Below are 21,883 nucleotides of genomic sequence, written 5' to 3' on the forward strand. Positions count from 1 at the left end.
GACCCTGAGTTGCGCTTCTTGGTTATATACATATGTTATGGACAGTAGAAAGTTAACAAGTAGGTAAATAATCTAATGTAATGGGAGTTAATACAATTAATAAAAAAAAAAAAAGAAAAACAAAGTACATTATTTTGCGGTTTGCAGCACGCGTGTTCGTGATAGTGTGTGTGTGTTTACGTGTGTGTGTGTGTGTGCGCGTGAGTGAGTGCGTGTTTGTGTGTGTGTGTCATTGTTTGTGAGTGAAGGCATATTGTTATAGTGTGTGTCAGCTCAGTGGTCCTTTAAGTAATTGTTCGGTTTCTTCAAAAGACAGCGTATGTAACCATTTCTTTATGACCTTCTTGCATGTGTAGTTCGATAGTAGTGTTATGTTACAATGTTTGTTGACACTATTGTATATCCGAGGAAACAAAAATTTTGGACATCGTTTAGCTAAAAGGGAGGAGGAGGATGCACGAGGACATGGCAGTGAGAATGTACGCCTTGAGGTGAGTTTTTTAAAGTCCTTTCTTATTTTTAAGGTTCTGTGAGTAGTTAACACAGCCTTGAGAACGAAGAGCTGCCTGACCCTTAGGACTGCGAACTCGCTATACAGGTCAGCTGTTGGGAAGCGGAAGGGCTTTCTCAGCATCACCTTTATGACGGCTCTTTGCGCTCTCTCCACAGTGATGAAGTTAGTTATTCCTGCACCCCCCCAAACAGATATGCCATATTGCAGAATAGATTGACAGAGCGCGTGAAATACGGAGGTATTACCGTACTTGATTTCCTAACTCTTATAACTTACCTGGATACTAGTTTATTCTTTGAACTTCGCTCATATAAAATAAATAATGTATGCGTGTACACACGTAAGAAGTGAAACTTCTTTATGACCTTAAAAATGTCACGAGTATGGCGTAACGCAAAAATGTCACGCGTACGGCGTAACGCAAAAATGTCACGCGTACGGCGTAACGCAAAAATGTCACGCGTACGGCGTAACGCAAAAATGTTACACTAAATTTTTGTCCAACCCCGATAAAGAAGTTTCACTTCAAAAATATACTTTTACTAATTTACTATCCATTTAAATTAATTGATGTTCACTTTCACCAATCAGATCGATACAATTTATCATAGAATTATTAAAGTGAAACTTTTATTACATCGTCTCAAACTTTTTGGTCTGTGTAGCGCATGTGGCGTGTATCGCGGCTGCCGAGTAGGTATACCTACTCGGCAGCCGACCGACACGCGACATGCGCTACACAAAGCAGTGTTCGGAACCGTTCGAACAGTTTCACTTTTACCGTGGTTTCATAAAACCACACAACATTTTTTTAATATTTCTCTATAATGGAGAGGATGAAAACATCGCAGTTTCTATTAAGACGTTGATTGAAGTTATCCAATTCACTTATAGTGAAGTGGGCTCGGTTGTTTACTCGCTGACCCCGCGTCAACGTTTGAGTTAAGCGAACCCCTCGATAGCAAAGTGCTAATTTAATGTCTCTATTTACTATTTACGTATTTTGTAATACTTGAACACTTCTCATTGGAATCTTGATTTACTAATTGTTCTTTTTTTGTACAATTAAAAAAGTCAGCTTAAAAACTTGCGGATAGCAATAATTGTCCTGTCAATAGCTGTGTCGCAAATGTCATTCATAGCTGTTGATATTTTCTGTTTCTCTAGCTAATTTATAAATGACTTTCGCGAAATAATTAAAACAGTGATATACCTACCTTTTTTCATTAGCGCATCGATTTAACAATAATATAGTCTGCGTCAACAAGCTTTAATTTAAATAATAAACATTAATTAAGCATAACTTTTTTTTGAATAAATAAAATAAAATGAAGTCCACTTATTCTTACCATATGGAATTTTAAAATAAAACTGATAGGTAAATAATAACTAAACAGCATACAAAATAAAAATAATATCATTCATCTTATTCCTTCTATAAGTTCCCATCTCAAAAGTTTACACATAAACGGAACTCTATCATTAACAAACTATATAAATCCGTTATCCAAGAACTCCGCGCATTAAAACTTTCCAACAACAATGCTCCATACAAAAACGCTAAATCTCTCAACAAACATGTAAAAAGAGCACGTCTCGTTAGGGAGTACCCATCGAACATACTTGTGTGTGTCAATTATTCATCTGTACGTCGATAATGGAACAATCCTGTCGGCTTCGCAAAGAGGGGCTGTCAGCGCTAGCCGTTGGTATATTTACTGTGATGCCGCGGAAAAAGCGATCCTATTTAGTGCGTCGAAGAGGCAAACGCAATTAATGCTAAGTTTAAATTACCACAATGATTCGACCTACACCATCCATTAGCAAGTATACGAACTCTTCCCACGTGTACATAGTGAATAGTTGGATAGTCAGTTTATTCCTAAGCGTTGGAGACAGTAGCGTAGGGCAATTTAAAATAATTTTTACGGTAATTAATTCAGTGTTATAGTGTTTCTAAAATCTATAAAAATATCTGTTTGTTGTTAGATCATGTAATACCTAGAGGAAACAAGAAAATATTATAACAAGTACAAAATCCAATTACATCATACATGTCGGCGCAACGACGATAAACGACTACCCTCAAACTACTAAATAATTATAACTAGCTAAAGTTTACTTTGATCTTTTTAAATAAGTGGTTAATTCATTAATCAACCTCTAATGATTTCAATTAAATTAACGAAATAATTAATGTTTGTTAAAACTGATGAAAATTCATTGTAAAAATTCGAGTGGCAACACTCAAACTAATTCTTGTGAGTCATGGTTTGCTTTAAATGCGATCGCCCGACGGCACAGAGCACATTCACTCGCCGGCCGTTGGAGCGTTCGGAGCTCTCTCTATAATTTCCACGTAGATTAAAAAGGCAGTAAAAATACCCACAGGCGTTCTACTTCGAGTGTGAGCGCCTGCCCTGATGATGGTGACGTCAGAATTGCTGACGTCACTCTTTTTAAAAATAGCCTTTGGGCCCCTTCTTCCGTCATCAGAAGTGGGATAGAATTCAAGCTCACTCTTTTAAAATGTTAAACGTTAACGTAGTTTTGTAACGGCATACTGGCGTTTGTGTTTTTATCGTGCGTTGTGTAAAGTAAAAGTTTGTTACGTGGATTATTGTAACGGGAGTGTAGTTCATCGAAGGAATTGTGTGTGTTATCTGGGCTGCGCCTCTCTTTGTGATAAGCATAAATCTACGAGAACCTCCGAGAAATCTACGAGAACCTTCGAGAATCTGCCTATATCACAAATGAGTAGGTGTTGATCACATGATACGCGAACGGACTGTGTCTGTCATGTGGAGTGTTCAGTATTCTGAAAGGTCAGTGTGGCCGAGGCAGTGTGTTTTTGAAATCCCGAGATGAACTACCGTAGTGTTGTAATACGAGAAAAGGCGTACGAGGACGTACGATTGTCAGTATGGCCGTGTTAGACTTAAAATCTACGAGAACCTCCGAGAAATCTACGAGAACCTTCGAGACTCTCCGAGAACCGACACAAAATACGCCGAGAATCGTTCTCTTCTTCTTTGTCGATTCACTCTTGGCAGAGTGGTCGTGGTCACGTTGAGACATCCATATTGGTAGTGGAGGCGGACACAGCTTTCCGCACGATCTCCCGCCATGTCTTCCTGTTACTAGACTGTCTGGTTCAGTCTGATACACAAATTCCTATAGCAGATTTCACTTGGTCAGTCCAGCGCATTAGTGACCTGCTTTTACAACGAGACATTTACAACGAGGCTGGTGCAGAGCGCGCACCGCCTGTCAGTATGGCCGTGTCGGCGCAACGACGATAAACGACTACCCTCAAACTACTAAATAATTATAACTAGCTAAAGTTTACTTTGATCTTTTTAAATAAGTGGTTAATTCATTAATCAACCTCTAATGATTTCAATTAAATTAACGAAATAATTAATGTTTGTTAAAACTGATGAAAATTCATTGTAAAAATTCGAGTGGCAACACTCAAACTAATTCTTGTGAGTCATGGTTTGCTTTAAATGCGATCGCCCGACGGCACAGAGCACATTCACTCGCCGGCCGTTGGAGCGTTCGGAGCTCTCTCTATAATTTCCACGTAGATTAAAAAGGCAGTAAAAATACCCACGGGCGTTCTACTTCGAGTGTGAGCGCCTGCTCTGACGATGGTGACGTCAGAATTGCTGACGTCACTCTTTTTAAAAATAACCATTGGGCCCTTCTTCCGTCATACAAAATACAAATAACTCAATTGATTATTACAACAGCTATCTAATTTGAGATATTAATCGTTATTCTATTACTCCTCCGATAATTACATTTGAAATCAAATAACATTATTATAATCCTTACCTCAAGTAGGCAAGTAATTGAAACTCAAACAAAATGTTTGGCAAATAAATACATAACGCGATATATTACGCTCAAAATAATCTCAACACGAATATTAATTCACTTAATGTTGGTTATGGGCCCAGGGGACGCGTTGTGGCGTTTTTATAATATCTCCCACTTTCCATTGATGCTATAAATTTAATAGCATCAACAAGCCAGCAGTTAAACGGATTTTTAGTACTTTTTTAATATAAAAATAGGAAAGGGACAGTCTTCTGACTGGGTTTTTACAATCGTACACCCAGCACGTTACAATTAGTACTATGATCTTCTGAGAAATGTGTAACTGAAAGCTATTTTTCTAGCTTTGATTATTATCTTGACTGAATTGTTAATAAATCATTTAATCAAAATAGGTTTTCTTATGTAACTATATACGTATTTATACAATTTCTAATCTAATTCTTTCGTGTTCTTACTATGATTCGCATGAATGTTGACATTATAATTATATCTACTCTACACTTATCATACCAATTATATTGATTTTCCCTATCACTGTAATCGAGGGCTTACATATCTTTTGTAGTTACCGATCACATGTTACACAAAGAATCGTTATGGAAAATTATAGATGGGGTTTGGTATTAATTTCCTCTTCCTGCTCGTACGCCTCTACCTACTTAGTATCTACTCGGAAAATATTTATTTTTGTAATGGTCAATAATTTATAAGTTCTGACTTCACCTCCAGCAAAAATAGTAAAATCATTTACAATGCCCTACCCTTTAAAATATTATTTCAAAAATCTCTATTTTTTATAAGATATAGGGCGGCTTCGTCGTCCGTATTAAATTTAGTACCTATACAAAATTTGATAACATAATTCAATTTGGTTAGAAGAATATTCACAGTAAAAACAAAGTTAAGGTATTCCTACATACTTAGTTGCAATAGTCGCTTCAGCGTAATATAGAAGAATATTCCGTATCGCTTGTGGTTTTTATATCTAGCTACTTTATGGGGTCGTGGTGGACGAGGAAACTAATAAGACTTCAATGGTTAGCCTGCTCTATATTATTTACACATAAGCAATTACGTGAACACAGGGGTCGATTACAATCATAGTGTAAACAATGGTATTACAATGTTGCTTCGTTGAATAATTCAAAGATTTTTATAAAAAATATTTTAATTGAAACACATTCTGTTGATGGCACCACATAAATTAACTACACTTTGTTAAAATAAATCAGAAAAACTTCTTTGAAAACAGCTATCTACTGGTTCTAAGAATATGATGTACAGTAAACAAAAGTCAGCATGTGAAATGAGAAATTATAAAATACGTATTAAGTTAAACATATTTTTTACCATATCAAAGAAATATTTTCTTACAAACAATACAGATTATAATTCTTGTTACTATTGTATTTTCTACTTGCCCTTAGCTTTGAACAATAATTAAGTCTTTGTATGTATTATTACAAGAAATATGAAATGCGGAAAAGCTTGTAATATATTTTTTACTATAATATTATTTCACACAAGCAGCTTGTTCCGGTTTCTCCGGGGTAATAGCAGATAAAGAACAATAAAAAATGTAAAGAAAACAAAAAAAATAATTCGATTTTGATCAAATCATAACCCTATTTTACTAATATTATAAAGCTGAAGAGTTTGTTTGTTTGTATGAACGCTCTAATCCCAAGAAATACTGGTCCGATTTGAAAAATTCTTTCAATGTTGGATAGCCCATTTATTGAGGAAGGCTTATAATATATCATCACCAACAGAAGAGGAGAAATGTGGTGAAACTGCGGAGCACAGCTAGTCAATAATAAATGTCATATTATGATGTGAAAACTATCATGATACTAGAAAACAATAAAAATAAATAAACTTACACTGTAACTAAGTCGGTCGATACGGCAATAAAACATTTATTACATACACTTGTAGTATAGCGAGCGGCAATTAAAAGTTGAAACTTTTAACGGGGTACTCAAGTTTCATAGGTTATTATTGTACTGAAATAAATTTACTAGACACCATTATGTGGATTATGTTTTAATATGATAATGATACGTTAGCGACACCACAGAAGTGATACGTTCAATTTATTTTATGGCTTCTGACGAATATAATGCGACAAATTTTGAGTACCTAACTATTTATAACTAACAACGTAGGTAGCCCTTTGTACGCCCGGAAAGTACAATTTTAATAGAATATTTTGTTTTGCCTACTCAAACCATTTTATATCCATAATATAGGAGATTTTTTGTACATTTCTGATTTATAAAAGCATTTATATCAATGTAGTGATGACACGTGAGTGAAACTTTCACTCATGAAACTTACTTTTTAAACAATAAATGCGAATGTTACTTAATTTTGTATTATTTTTTTAAATAAATTCTAACAGGTACCTATAACAAATTTTTAATTTTAATAGTACTCAGTTCTCTGCTTATTACTTTTACTAATGCCATTACATTTAGAGCACTGAATAATTAATTTTCCATTATTCATATTAGTTCAAATTTTTCAATATTTTACTTGCCAATTTTACAAAAGTTAGTTAGGTAGGTACTTTTAAAAATTATTTTTGGTTGCACTATTAATAATAAGTAATAAGTATAGTCGTATTGTTTTTTCATGACTCTATAGTACAATTTGCGTAATGTACTGTTTTTCCTTTTTTGTTACCTATATTATGAATTGTACCTACAGTTATTAAAATGCGTTCTACTCATCCTATACATGCGATGATTTTATATACACATAGATACTAGAAGTCACTAGTCGTGGTTTGTTAATAGTTCAGATATTCAAATAAAAATTAAACATACTAAGACATAGGTACGCAATGTAGAGTTCCGTAGTTGCTAAGGCTGCAGGTACTTAAGTCATAATGTAACTAAATTTCAATAGAATTTTGAATAAAACTTCTACTACATTCAAAATTTTTAGATTTCCAAGTACTCGTACATCTTATAAGTTGTTCTATTGTTACTCCTTAACTTAGAACTTGGCTGAGATAGTTCTCCTTGAAATTTTTGTTACGGCACTTTTTCTAAAAAACATTTTTTGACTTTTTCTGAAAAACATCAATACTTACCAATATATCTATACTTATAATATTATAGTAGGTGGTAATATTTGGAATCTGATCATTAAAATTATTATTCCTCTAGCAGAAAGAAGAGGCTATTTTTCCCGTCCCGGCTATTTTTCATTATTAGCGGATGAACCAAACTAACAAACTTTTCAGCTTTATTACATTAGTATAGATTGGTATAAAACCGTCAATGATCTGAATTTTGTTTACAGGTCGGGAATTACCGGGTCAAAATGTAGTATCAGTTGCACCCATTGAAGTCCCAGATGGTAAGTCGAAAATATATTTTCACAATATGGTCATAATTAATCAATAAAAGTTTTGATATTTTGATCTTCACACTTTTGAAAAGTAGAGACTGTGCTCGTAACTTCATTGCGCGTGTGTAGATTTAAATTCGAATTAACCAAAATAAAATATTAAATGATGCCGAGAACTAAATAGGATAACAAAAACAGTTTCATCAAAAAATATTAAAGCATAAAAACAACATTAATTTAATGATCTTTCAAGTATTTTGCTGGCGTATAAGAAGAAGTAAATACATTATATGCGCTTTATAAATAACATAGCGTGGGCACTATCCTCTTGTTACCTACATAATGTTTCTATTAAAACCAGCATACGCTTTCTTTTAATAAACTACAGTACTTAATCATGCGAGATATAAACTAAAATATTATTCCATGCATTTATTATGTCATGAAAATGCAGTATAATATGCACGTTAATAATTCAGTTTTAAATTGTATAAATCTATGAATAAATAAAATAGGAACACATTTCTCAGAAACACAGTTAAAACGGCGGATTACCAAATCTATTTGTCACCCGGTTAGAGGTATCGTACGGGGCTTGTTCAGCTGTTATTTCTCTACATTAATTATTTCAATGGCACTACAGCAAAGCTGCAGACGTAATTCTCCCTAATTAGCGCTATACACAGCTATATTAATACGAGTTATGGTCCTTTCCACATAAATAAGAATGTAAAATGTTTGCATGAGTAACCAAAAGTGAAATAAAGGTCTTAAGTTGTTGTTAGAGTTATAATGTAGTTGGTAGCCGCGCGGTCCTTTGACTTAAAAAACTTTTGACTAAAATTTAGTGCATAGTTTTACAAGCTTTTATGCAAAATAACTTCCTTATTTTCAATTTACTTATGAGGGTGCTGTTCGTTATTTACACGGCGGACTACGTAATAAAGTGTATAAACTTTAGAACATAAATCTAGTAAATAGTAATTTTAAACGGAATAACAGAAATGTAGAGGAACATAAAAAAAATACGTCTAAAAATAAATTCTAGCTAGATGTGTTAATAGTCGTCGAGCTATTAACAATACAATTTTAATAACCATTTCAGGGTAAAACGACTGATTGTTCGCGACAAATTGCTTCGCTTAGATTACTTACGTGATAGTAATAAGTGGAGTTTTGTTCGGAAATGGCAACTTTTGTTATTTTCAGAGAAGTAAAATACCCGCCTTTTAAATTTGTGCAGTGTTGCCATTTTACAACAAAATATTTCTTTTATTTTTTTACATGTTTGCCATTCGTAGCAATTAAATAAATAGACAATTACAGAATCTGTCATTTAAGTAAAAAAGTTCAGTTTGAAATTTGTAATACCATCTTTTATTTTCCTACTCCACTTTCCTATTACATAATAGGCTCAATGACAAAATGGACAAATATTAATTTCAATAAAAAGTATTCGAATTGAATTGAATAGGTACGTTATACATAGTAGGCATTCAAATAATAGAGATATAAAATTATTTTTAATAATATTTCAAAGTACTCATTTGCGTTGCATTTCCTACTTTTACTGCATACGTACAAAAAAACATAAAAATTGATAAGTAATTCAGTTACAATTTTCCATTAACGTGAACAAAGAACAAAGCAAATAATAGAAAGGCTTTGGATTAGCAGTTACGGATACGGTACAACACATTAATATAATATTGAACTAACTACGTCATTCATTTTACTAGTGTTCTAACCACAAGCTAACTTCAACCTTTTAAAAGGTTCAAAGCTACATAAATTTATTTAAGTTACTCCACATCATACATTATAATATACAGTTTTATAGAAAAACATATTGAATACTTATATTATCTAAAATATAGCGGTGTACATAAAGCCATAATTTACTATTATACTAAACTTGAAGCTAATGATATATAGCTATGTGTGTAAAATATTATATATACACTAGCGGTCCGCCCCGGCTTCGCCCGTGGTACATATGAAAAATAGATGTTGGCCGATTCTCAGACTTACCCGATATGCACAGAAAATTTCATGAGAATCGGTCCACCCGTTTCGGAGGAGTATATGCAGACTAACATTGTGACACGAGAATTTTATATATATAAGATATATTTATATATATATTTTTTTCTTTTTTTTGCACTTCCTACCTACCTCCTCTTTCACATTATTAGTTATTACTCCACACAGTATGTTGAATGGAAGAGATCACTCTTAAGTGATAAGGCCGCCTTCTGTGCATAAGTTTTAATTTGAAGGATTTATTTGTATGCCAGCACAATAAAGTGTAAATAAATAAATACTATTTGGCTCGCGTAATCCCCATGTTTTCTTTCTTCCAAGAAGCGGTGTTGACGGATTTTATTGCAAACTTGTTTTTTAATCTCAAATCACCTTCTTCTGATTACAGTTCCAGGTCCAAAAAACTCATTCACCAACAAATTAACGCGTATGTGTTAAAATTCATTTCAAAAACATGTTTTAGGATTTTAATTAAGATTTACTCTCATTATTGTATAATATTTAAAGTTAAATGTATTATGTACAGAGATTCTTAGAACTAATAACATGTTAATTGTATACTTCAATCATGCTACCGGCTACAGATACAAAACGTTGGCTTCCTTTTACAATTAAATATAATTTAAATGAATGTCAATTTAATTTAATCATTTTAAATCGAGGTATTTTTAATGGATATTAATGACAAATATAGGTACTACCTACTTATGATCAACAGCCATTTTAATTTGAATATCACTTTAGCATTTGTAACAAAGGAAAAATATATTGCCTATATTTTGGAAATTGTAATAATTTACACCTGAAATCAAATAGGTAATATCACAGGTACCTAATATTATCTGAATTCAACTCAAGTGGATAATAAGGAGGATAATAGTATTGGTGTCCTTGTCAGCTGTATCGATCAAATAACCTACAAAGTAAAACTGACTCAAATGAGACATCAATTTATTATGTGAAAAAATTGTTTTGCTGTCTTTATGGTATGTACGAGTAGCTACAGAGATTGATAAGTTTATTTTTAATAATTGTGTTATTACCGCCGGCATTAAGGTAATCAAATGCTAATTAAGTTTTTAATTATAACGATGTAATTTAAGGGAGATTATAAAAAAGCGATGATATGAAAATCGTGAAATGCCTCAATTAACAAAATACAAAACAAAGTATTATAATTTATCATACATAGGACATACAACATCTTGTAGGTATTAATTTAAAAATTTTATTTATATTACTAGCGGTCCGCCCCGGCTTCGCCCGTGGTACATATTTACGTTTTCTCTACATAAAAACCATCCTCGTACTTCAAGGAATATAATAAAAAAAGAATTATCGAAATCGGTTCAGCCGTTCTCGAGTTATGCGCTTACCAACACATTTTGCGATTCATTTTTATATTATAGATTTAATATTTTTATTTTTTGATAAGTACCTACCCATTTATTGGTCAGACTATAATTCATTTCGTTTATTTATAATATTCGTCTTTTAAATAATTAATTTCATCACGTGTGTTATTTACCTTTCACACCCATTGAATTTGTTTACTGTATACACGTTAAATTTGAATTAAATAAATATAAACAAGTGAATATAATAATTAATAATAAATTATTTGTGTAATATGTATAACGATGTTACACCTACAATGTTCTGCAGCCCAAGTACTTAATAATTTTCAATTACCTTGACTTGTTTGTGTAAATGAACTTGTATTACCTCCAATAAAATATGATTGGTATTTTTTCACATCTCTGGGGAATCAAAATTATTCTTTAATATTACACTCCCCCAACGAAGTATTTTTCTCGCAATTTTCCCAGTAGGTACCTATAATTAAATAACAGAAATTAATTTGACAGATGAACTTGCTATATTATTATGTATACTTAACAGAGTTTTAAAAATCGAAAACATAAATCTTTACATAAAAGTACCTACGTAACATTGAGCTACGTAATAATAAATATTTTAGCGTGCCATAATTATTTGAGTGCATTGTTTATTTTCTTTCTAACTATTGAAAGATTTATTTACGATGTTTTAAAGTTATCAGGACAGTTCTTTGGCATATTATGATAATATTATATGCTGTTACATATTTTGTAAAAGGTGTAATACTGACATGATTTAAAAGAGCATCTATGGAGTTTCTTACCGGTTCTTCTCCGTAGATACTGCTTTCCGAATCGATGGTAAATGTTAACAATATGTAATGACGATTTAAAAGTGATTCTAGAAGAGGTCTTATATTGAATAAATAAATGTTTGAGTTTGAGTTGAATTGATACACTTTTTTTTGTGCTTTTGTAGAATTTTCCATTGGTTACAAGGTCTGGTCGTACATTATTATGGAAAATTTGCGTTTAGCTCTCACTACTAAGGTTTCTTCCATGTTCTTAGAATTACAGATTTTATAACGAAAATTATTTTGAAGTAATTTTCTCATAATACTTGAAAATAATACCGAGATAAAGTATTTGATAGAATTTAATAATACTATATTTCAACTATTTAACATTATAAACTTTCCACAATTAAGTAATAACCAATATGATATGATAAAAGTGGCATTTACACCATGAATAGGAAACTTAAATTATATTATACTAGCTTTCCGCCCGCGGCTTCGCCCGCTTTGTCTAAAACATAATAAATTATATACTAAAACCTTCCTCTTGAATCACTGAATCTATTAAAAAAAACCGCATCAAAATCCGTTGCGTAGTTTTAAAGATTCAAGCATACATAGGGACATAGGGACATAGGGACATAGGGACATAGGGACAGAGAAAGCGACTTTGCTTTATACTATGTAGTGATTCAATATCATAAAATTCGAAAGTGGTTCGATTCTTCAGCACAATACAATAATGCATTGTGCAAGTAGGTACCTAGTACGTGCATACCTACGCTACACGTGTCGCCAAATGAACTCTATCTTCATTTAAAACACGTGAACCGTATAAATTACGTACCTAGGAAAGCTTTTACATTACTATATTTAGATTTTTTCACATCAGCTCGTGGATATGTCGTGGTCATATCGTAGATTTGATCATTTCATGATATGAGTGGCCATTTCACGAAATGGTCGCATTTCATGAAATGGCCAACATGGTTTGATCAGATCGTTAAATCGTCAACGTTTCACGATATGGTCATCCACATTTGGCCAGATCGTATAAAATATATAAAGTCCATAAAACATTAAAAAATTCTGAATATTTTTAGAACTTGTTTATTGTCATATAAGTTAGTGCCACGGCAGTGGCCGGCGACTGCCAGAAGCGAATGGTTTTTGCAATAGAAAACATTTAGGTTAGGTTAGGTTAGACTTTAATAAAGAACGCACGAGCCGAGCGAGCAAAGCGAGCGTGCCGCGGCAGCGGCCGGCGAGTGCCAGAAGCGGATCGCTTTTTAAAAAACAAACAATTATAATACTTTAGTAAAAATGCGTCTTAAATTATTTTAAGACGCATTTTTTCTTCAATACATATAAGATATCCACATTTTCCATAGTACTCGAACCGTCGTAAATTCTTTGCTATGACTTTCTTCATATTGTTATTAAACGAATTATGAAGTTTTTAACTGCGAATAATTAAATTTTCGCCAGCGGCCGCCATCTTATCACATAAACACAGAGCTTGCAGCGCCTCTACCAATGATTAATGTAACTATTTTACGATATGATCAAATAATTTTGATCATTTCATGAAAAAACCGCGCGTTTAGTTGGCCATATCGTGAAACGATTTCTTATCATTGATCTGCTCAAGCCACATCATGATGTGGCCAAACTAAATTGGCCATTTCACGAAATGCGACCATTTCGTGAAATGGCCAATCATATCATGAAATTACCAAATTTACGATATGGCCACGACAGATACATTATTTCACCGGCGAAAGAGTGATACAACGACAAACCGCTATTTGTCGTGGTGGGCCGGGCATAAATCACGCACCCCAGCGCAGACACGGTGGCACCTACGTATCGCCTAACCGCGCGTTTACATAGCACAAGCGTGCGACTCGATTTTACAGCTATCGTGAACGCATCAAATAAAGTTGACTAAAGCTGACTAAACTGTTGTGGTTATAGCGTGAGGAACACATGCGAGGTTTACTATTCGACGTTTATTAGTTTTCATATATAAAGGTATCATAAACAAAATACATATTGGTACAAATAAAATAGAATCTAGTTCAATGAACACCAGTTTCTGTAGAGTAGATATTGTAATAGAATATTTCAAATATAAATTAATGTTTATATTCTATAAGAAAATTAATTTACCCAACATTTAATTGCATGCCATGGTTGTTTTACCTCATAATAATGTCTCTATGTAATTCTAGGCAATTCTGATAAAATATTAAGTTCAATATTGTTAAAATATTGTCTAAACTAGATTATTCTTCTAATTTTTCTTCAACATTATATTTTTATAATACGCCATTCGTTTCTTTAGAATACTCACAGAATAGAAATCATTATATTTTAATTACCTACTTATAATTAATTAGTGCGTAAGTGGTAAATCGCGCTTCAGCTCCCAACTATATTCGCATACTTAACCTAGTCTAGGAGACCCCATTCTATAAAGTTATTCCATTAGGTATTTTATTGTTAGTAAACATGTTTACCTTGTCTTCGTACAGAGATTGTAATGAATATCTACTTTCAGAGTCGATGTACCCAAGATTTGCTGAGCCAATACCAAATGTCACCGTCACTGTCGGCAGAGATGCTTTGTTGGCCTGCGTTGTTGACAATTTAAGAGGATTTAAGGTATGGCTCTACAATTTTTCTTCATAAAAAAAAGGGAAAGAAACGTAGATTGGTAATTAGAAAGAAGACCTCTGTTAATAAAATAAAATAAGAACCACGAAAAAAAAAGATCAGTTATTGAACAGTTAACATGAAACGTGAATCGCACAAAGACGAAAATTTTTCTTGCAAATTTTTTTACAATTTTTGTTTGTTTCAGGTGGCTTGGGTGCGGATGGATACCCAGACAATTCTGAGCATCCACCACAACATCATAACGCAGAACCCGCGCATCAGCCTGTCGTACAACGACCACCGCTCGTGGTACCTGCACATCAAGAACGTGCAGGAGGTCGACCGTGGCTGGTACATGTGCCAGGTCAACACTGACCCCATGCGCTCCAGGAAGGGCTATTTACAAGTTGTAGGTTAGTTATATATGTATAAATACAAGGAGAAAAAGTCGAGCAATTTCAGTTAATTATTTATCTTTAGGTCATATTTATGTGTATCATTAAAAATATATATTGAATAGTACAGACGATATTCATTGTTGATTCAAGAAAAATGTTAGCGTTTTTGACACTTTAGATAACATATTTCTTACCATACTTATTATAAAAAAAATTACTAAAAGATGCATTTCCCCAAATTGAATCAAGTCTTCACAAGGGTAATTAAATTTCATAGTTGAAACAACACTCACATCTAGTTAAGCAATTTCATGTAGCATCACTAAATGCCTCGCATGCAACCTAATTAGTTCTACATAGCGCGAGCGCCAGCGAACATTACTTGAAAAGCATTGATGTTGTTTGTTCCGTTAAATTATTGCACAATTCATCGCAACTTTAAACTCGTGGTGGAATTGTCACTAACAAGTTCAACTGTATAATGATGCTAATTTGGCTTCATTAAAGCTTCATCCTTACGCTGTAATTTTATATCCTGATTTCAGTATATATTAGAGTAGAAAATTACGTTTTACTAATAATTTAGATACTGTTTTTAGTATGTTATTTATTTCGAAGTTTACAACGCCAGTGTTTTCACAGATAAACTAAATGACACAGTATCATCATACGCAAACATTACGCAAAGTTAGTAAATTAAACCCTATTCAATGTAACGCCATAATACTTCCTCTAGTTAATTAAGGGATCGAACAATTCGTACAGTGCCTCCATCAATCATCGACAACATGACGTCTACGGACATGGTGGTGCGGGAGGGAGCTGATGTAACCCTAGTGTGTCGGGCTTCCGGCTATCCGGAGCCTTATGTGATGTGGAGACGGGAGGACGGCCAGGACTTTAACTATAATGGCGAATCAGGTATGCTCACAATCAATTTTCTGCTTTAGGTATTATCTTTACACTGTGTGTGTATAAGAAGACGATAGAAAGAACGAAATGGCCTATTCTATACCTGATTAGTTATCATCTATAATTTCAGCACACATTAATAATAGCTCCGTAACAACACAATAACGACTTTAAATTTAATATAACACTTTGAGCAAATGTTGTTTTTCAAATAGCTTTACAAAATTTAGTAGTCAATACAAATGCCCTAAACAATCCTATTTTATTTCAACTGCGATAACAACTGTTACGCCTCGTTTATTCTTTTTCATGTACCATAAACCTGAGCAAAACCGATGTACAAATAAAAACGTAAAACCAGACCAATAATAAATAAGGAGCCTTACATTTTGTATCCGAATATAGCATTAATAATCAATTACCGTTGTGTTACTTGCATTGATAATAATTGTATTCAAACAAGTAGGTAGGTGAGAAGCTCATTAAATTGTAAACTCTGTTTACCAATCTATTCAAACCGATCAAGATGTTTCATTTCCTATAGCAAAGATTTGTAATGATGGAAAGTATAGACCACAACAAATTTTCAATTATTGATGTGAAAATTATGTCCCTGACTTTTTGCTCCTACGACATATTAACTATGTTTATTGCGTTTTACATGTTTGCCTTAAATTTTAAGTAGGTAGGTGCAAAATTTTAATTTGAAATCTAACTCATAATACTTATTTATACAACAAAGTACTACGTATCTACATCTCCACATTGACATTTATCATATTATGCACACACTGTAAGATTTATATCTAATTCGATCTCTAATAGTCAAGGTACCATTGCACCTGTAGGTATATCATTTTTCTCTCTCTTCAACAGTAAGCGTGGTTGACGGTGAAACACTCACGATAACGAAGGTGTCCCGATTACACATGGGAGCCTACTTATGTATAGCGTCTAATGGCGTGCCTCCTTCGATTAGTAAACGCATCATGTTAATGGTTCAGTGTGAGTATTACCAAGCATTACATTAAGCCGAAGTTAAGCCCGAGTGGATTACTTTGAATACGTAAAGCTCGACTGCAGTAAGAATAGATTGAAACATCCATATTCCCTGTAGCGTTAGTAAACAGATTTGATGTGGAAACATATTCAGGGAGCAAATCTGTTGACTATTTAAGGAGCAGAGCTATTTCGAAATCATAACCTACACAAGACCCACTCATATGTTTAATGGTTTAAATTGGATCAGATTTTTTCATTTGGAAAAAAATGGACCGTATTTTTTTAACTTCAAATCTAATTCACGTATTTTGGCAATCCCTAATACGTGTACGAATCTGTCAGCCGATTAAAGTTAGCTGCTATTTTTGGACTTTGTTGGTGGAAAATTTCAATTTAATATTTACAGTGAATTGAATTATGACCGTAAGCGGATTGCATAAAGCGTACAGAAATATAAGCCTTTGCCGTAGTTTTTTTCATTTTTTATGTTTAGTTTTAGCAAATAATTTACGTAAGGATTTAATTCTAAAATATGATTGTTGTATAATTTTATAACAAATACAGCAAAATATAATCTTCCCCGATTTGATGCGCTCGTAAGTCGCTCGTCACAAACATATGAAAGAACAGATACGATAATAAAATTAAAGAAATGGGTTGATAAAATCATCAATAGCTGAACTTTAATAGTATCTGTATAGCTGTTTTCTTATTATTTACACAACAAATTCTAATGCTCCAGTCTATAAAAAATTAAATAATATAATATTTCGGTTTCTATTTCTGTACTAACTATTGTGAACCGCCTCCGCAAGATTTCTTAAAAGTTATATCACTTATAGTAACTTACACCGTTTACGTCTCTTGCTATATCAATATAGGTCAAGGGTACGAACCCCGACAAACAGCATTCACCTTTTCTCGTAATTTTTAAAATTATTCATTAACAACACAATAGGTAATATTATGTGCATTCCAAGTGCATTCATAGCTACAAAATATTCATATTGTGAATTAATAATAAGTCATCGTCTCTTCTTCTGTTTCTTCTTTTCAAATCAACGTGAGTATGTTAATCACCATCTCGCTTTAGACGGAAATTTAAACTAATACCTTTGTCACAGTTCCGCCGATGTTATCAATACCAAATCAGCTGGAAGGCGCTTACCTAGGTCAGGATGTCACGTTAGAGTGTCACACTGAAGCCTATCCCTCCTCCATAAATTACTGGACAACAGACAGAGGAGATATGATTATATCCGGTAAGGTTCTTACTTATTTGCTTTTAGTATTCATTCCAATTTAAAATTGTTATTGTTATTGTCATAAATGTTGCTAAGCTCAATGTTTCAAATTCAATGATTGAAGTGTAAGAATTTTTAGGAAAAAATTTAAGTCAAATGCTTAAGAAAATTCGAATAAGCAAGCTGCTAAGCAAATTTTGTGGAAATTTTTTTAAGTATAAAATAATTTATTGGGTACAATCTTTTTGTTTAGATTAACGATTATATTATTGTAATTTGATTAATTATTGATCCCACAACCGTATTAACAATTAAATCTATACCAAATAAAAAATATAAAAGCCATAAGCGACCAGTTTTTTACACTTTATAAGAGTTATTTCTCTTTTTTCCATTACACGTCCCTAAAATTTATATACCTTTTATCGTATAGACTCGACGTCAAATTTGATTCGCAGTACTCCGCGGCACTCTAAAACATGACAAAAACGGCTGGCATTTTTACAGTCCAACGTACCAACTAGTTTAATAGGGGTCAGTGTCTGAAATCAATTGTAAAATTTTGAAACTGCAGTCTATTTTACATAATTGAATTCTACGAAACAAGCGATTGCTAAAACGAACAAATACAATAGTGAAACATAGTATTTAGGTTATTGAAAGTCGTTCAAACGTAAGTAAGTTACAAAGAGAAAGTTTTCCAGTGATTCTTTGTAGTTGCTATAGTTTCCTGATAGAAATACGTGTTCGTTGAATCGATGCTAATGTTTTATCTGAATCTTAGATGAGATATTATCAGGAGAAATTATCCTGTTCTAACAGAACTGAAGCGATCTGTCGTCATTAAATACTAGACGTTTACATTGCTCGAAGCTTATACATAATCTACGAGATCTGGAAAACTAATTCGTCACTCTAATAAATTTATAATGAATATAAGAGCTTTACCTACAGACAGTTATATCAGTATTGTCACTTCTAACTTTGAACTAATTTTAAAATCAGTATAATTTGTAGAAATAAAGACTGTATAATATATTCATATCTATTTATTTGTATATATCAGCGTAAACACATTATTATAGACATCCATAAATAATAATACAAAACACACAACAAATTCATAACCGGAAGAATAGATACAAATCCAAACCCTTTTGTTTACATAACAAACATTAAGGAAATGCATGCATCGATAAAATCAAATCCTATTATTCACATTGTAATTAATCGGTACATAGCTACAAGACAGGATAGATAATAATACTTTCCAACAACAGAAACCATACATCATGAACGACTAAATAACATACGCTGCTGTCAAAATGTAACATTGTACGATTCTATCAATGATTTATTGCTCGATGATGAGAATAGTTTCCTTTGAAGGAAAGGTACTAGCTATACAATTGACCGTAAATTGAATTGAAGTAAAAGTTACTTTAATGCTTTTCTCCTATGATTTCTGTTCCAAATGACAGATAATGTAATGTCGGTCCACAATGTAATCCTTTTCCTAGAAACGATTGTTAATACTTTGAATTGCTTTCATATTGAAACAAATTTATGGATATTTTATTTCTTTATTATTTAAAGCATAAAATGACCTTAGTTAAAAGCAGAACTCATATTAAGAAAAACTAGATAGGTACAAAAATAATGTACGGTCTATTCCTTGTCGACAAACAATTGTTATTAAAAAAAATGTGTGCGTGTACTAGAGTACACACGTAAGAAGTGAAACTTCTTTATGTCCTTATTTTTCAAAAAATAATTTACTATATACAATATTAAAGAAAAACGTTAGTCACACGCTCGTCGCTACCTACTTAAATATTTACACCGGCCGCTGCTGCAACTCGCTCGCTTCGCTCGCTCGGCTCGTGCGGGTGTTCAAAAGTTAACCTAAGATGCTCGTCGCTTCGCTCCTCGCTACCTATTTACATATTTACACCGGCTGCTGCTGCAACTCGCTCGCTTCGCTCGCTCGGCTCGTGCGGTAGTTCAAAAGTTAACCTAAGATGCTCGTCGCTTCGCTCCTCGCTACCTATTTGAATATTTACGCCGGCCACTGCCGCGACTCGCTCGCTTCGCTCGCTTGGCTCGTGCGGTAGTTCAAAAGTTAATCTAAGATGCTCGTCGCTTCGCTCCTCGCTACCTATTTAAATATTTACACCGGCCGCTGCTGCAACTCGCTCGCTTCGCTCGCTCGGCTCGTGCGGTAGTTCAAAAGTTAACCTAAGATGCTCGTCGCTTCGCTCCTCGCTACCTATTTGAATATTTACGCCGGCCACTGCCGCGACTCGCTCGCTTGGCTCGTGCGGTAGTTCAAAAGTTAATCTAAGATGCTCGTCGCTTCGCTCCTCGCTACCTATTTAAATATTTACACCGGCTGCTGCTGCAACTCGCTCGCTTCGCTCGCTCGGCTCGTGCGGTAGTTCAAAAGTTAACCTAAGATGCTCGTCGCTTCGCTCCTCGCTACCTATTTGAATATTTACGCCGGCCACTGCCGTTTTCAGCTTATAAAGGATTTCGACTTAGGCGGATTTTGATTGGACAGAGAGTTTGAGGTTTATTCTTATAAATTTTGAATTCATAAAATTATAATTGAACACCTGACACCAATCAAGCAAACACGTGTTTACGTGAGTCATAGATTTATTATCGTATACTCCTAAAATGTTTTCTAAGAAACAATAGTGTACTTACATTGTCGGCACGTTCTTAAAGTCGGTAACTTATTTTTGTTCGAACAATAGAGGTAATAAATTCCTAATGATCAAGTTGTAAAGGTTGTAAAATAAAAAATATTCTATATTAAAACGTATATATAATATGTGCGTCATCAATTTCTGACTGTTTCGAAATTTGGTGCAAAATAAAATAGTGTGTAAATAAAATTTTTAAAAAATCAATAAAATAAAACAATTGAGTAAAGATCTATAGGCATATTATGTATGTATTTATACAAGATATGTATATTATATATTTATACAGGGAACTTCTCAACGTGTTATCTATGAAATTATACTTTTACTCAATTGTTTAATTTTATTTACACACTGTTTTATTTTGCACCAAATCTCGAAACAGTCAGAAATTAATGACGCACATAGTACATAATATATAAGTACATAATATTAAGACAGAGGTTAAGCTTAAATAACTTGAAAAATAAATAACATGATCACGCCCACGTGTTGGTGTTTTAAAAAATTCAATCAAAAACTGAGGTTAACTTTAAATACAATTTTAGAAAAATAAATACCACAATCAACATTCAAGTATTAGAAAAAATTGATACCATAATTCCACCCACGTGTTAGTGTATTGAAAAATACAATCAAAAAGTGAGGTTAATCATAAATAACTTAGAAAAATAAATACCATTATTACACCTAAGTATTAGAAAAATAGATATAATTTACTTATTTACTTTTTTTAGAAATTCACTGGAATTAGAATTAAAACAAACCCTTTGATTTTACTGATCACTTTAATATAACATGTATATAGTCACGAGTACGGCGTAACGCAAAAATGTCACGCGCGCGGCGTAACGGCAAAAATGTCTCACAAAATTTTTGTCCACCCCCGATAAAGAAGTTTCACTTCAAAAATATAAATTACGCTGCAACAGTTCCAATTATATAAATTTACATTAAAACTTTTACTTTTAACGTACAAGAAAAGTTGCTAAAAAGGAGATTGTACCAATATCTTCCATAATCGTGGAACGCGCATTTGACTAAGTAGTTGTTGAGAA

The 21,883-nt window shown here is 33.1% G+C and overlaps 1 protein-coding gene across 4 annotated transcripts in view; it reads left to right on the forward strand.

Moving 5' to 3' along the window:
* LOC149488439 (lachesin-like) overlaps positions 1-21,883 on the forward strand; it is an 86,885-nt gene that overhangs the window by 62,238 nt on the left and 2,764 nt on the right. For all 4 annotated transcript variants that reach the window (XM_089695579.1, XM_089695576.1, XM_089695578.1 and 1 more), the window contains exons 2-7: positions 7,673-7,729; positions 14,464-14,567; positions 14,767-14,974; positions 15,725-15,880; positions 16,748-16,876; positions 17,998-18,135. In XM_089695579.1, the coding sequence (XP_089551705.1) occupies positions 7,673-7,729; positions 14,464-14,567; positions 14,767-14,974; positions 15,725-15,880; positions 16,748-16,876; positions 17,998-18,135 (792 nt within the window). The remainder of the gene's footprint in view (positions 1-7,672; positions 7,730-14,463; positions 14,568-14,766; positions 14,975-15,724; positions 15,881-16,747; positions 16,877-17,997; positions 18,136-21,883) is intronic.

This window comes from Colias philodice, chromosome 5 (assembly GCF_061535455.1).
Source record: "Colias philodice isolate Cphi_HAF_F1 chromosome 5, ilColPhil1 Martin Lab GWU primary, whole genome shotgun sequence".
In the NCBI taxonomy this organism is placed as follows: domain Eukaryota; kingdom Metazoa; phylum Arthropoda; class Insecta; order Lepidoptera; family Pieridae; genus Colias; species Colias philodice.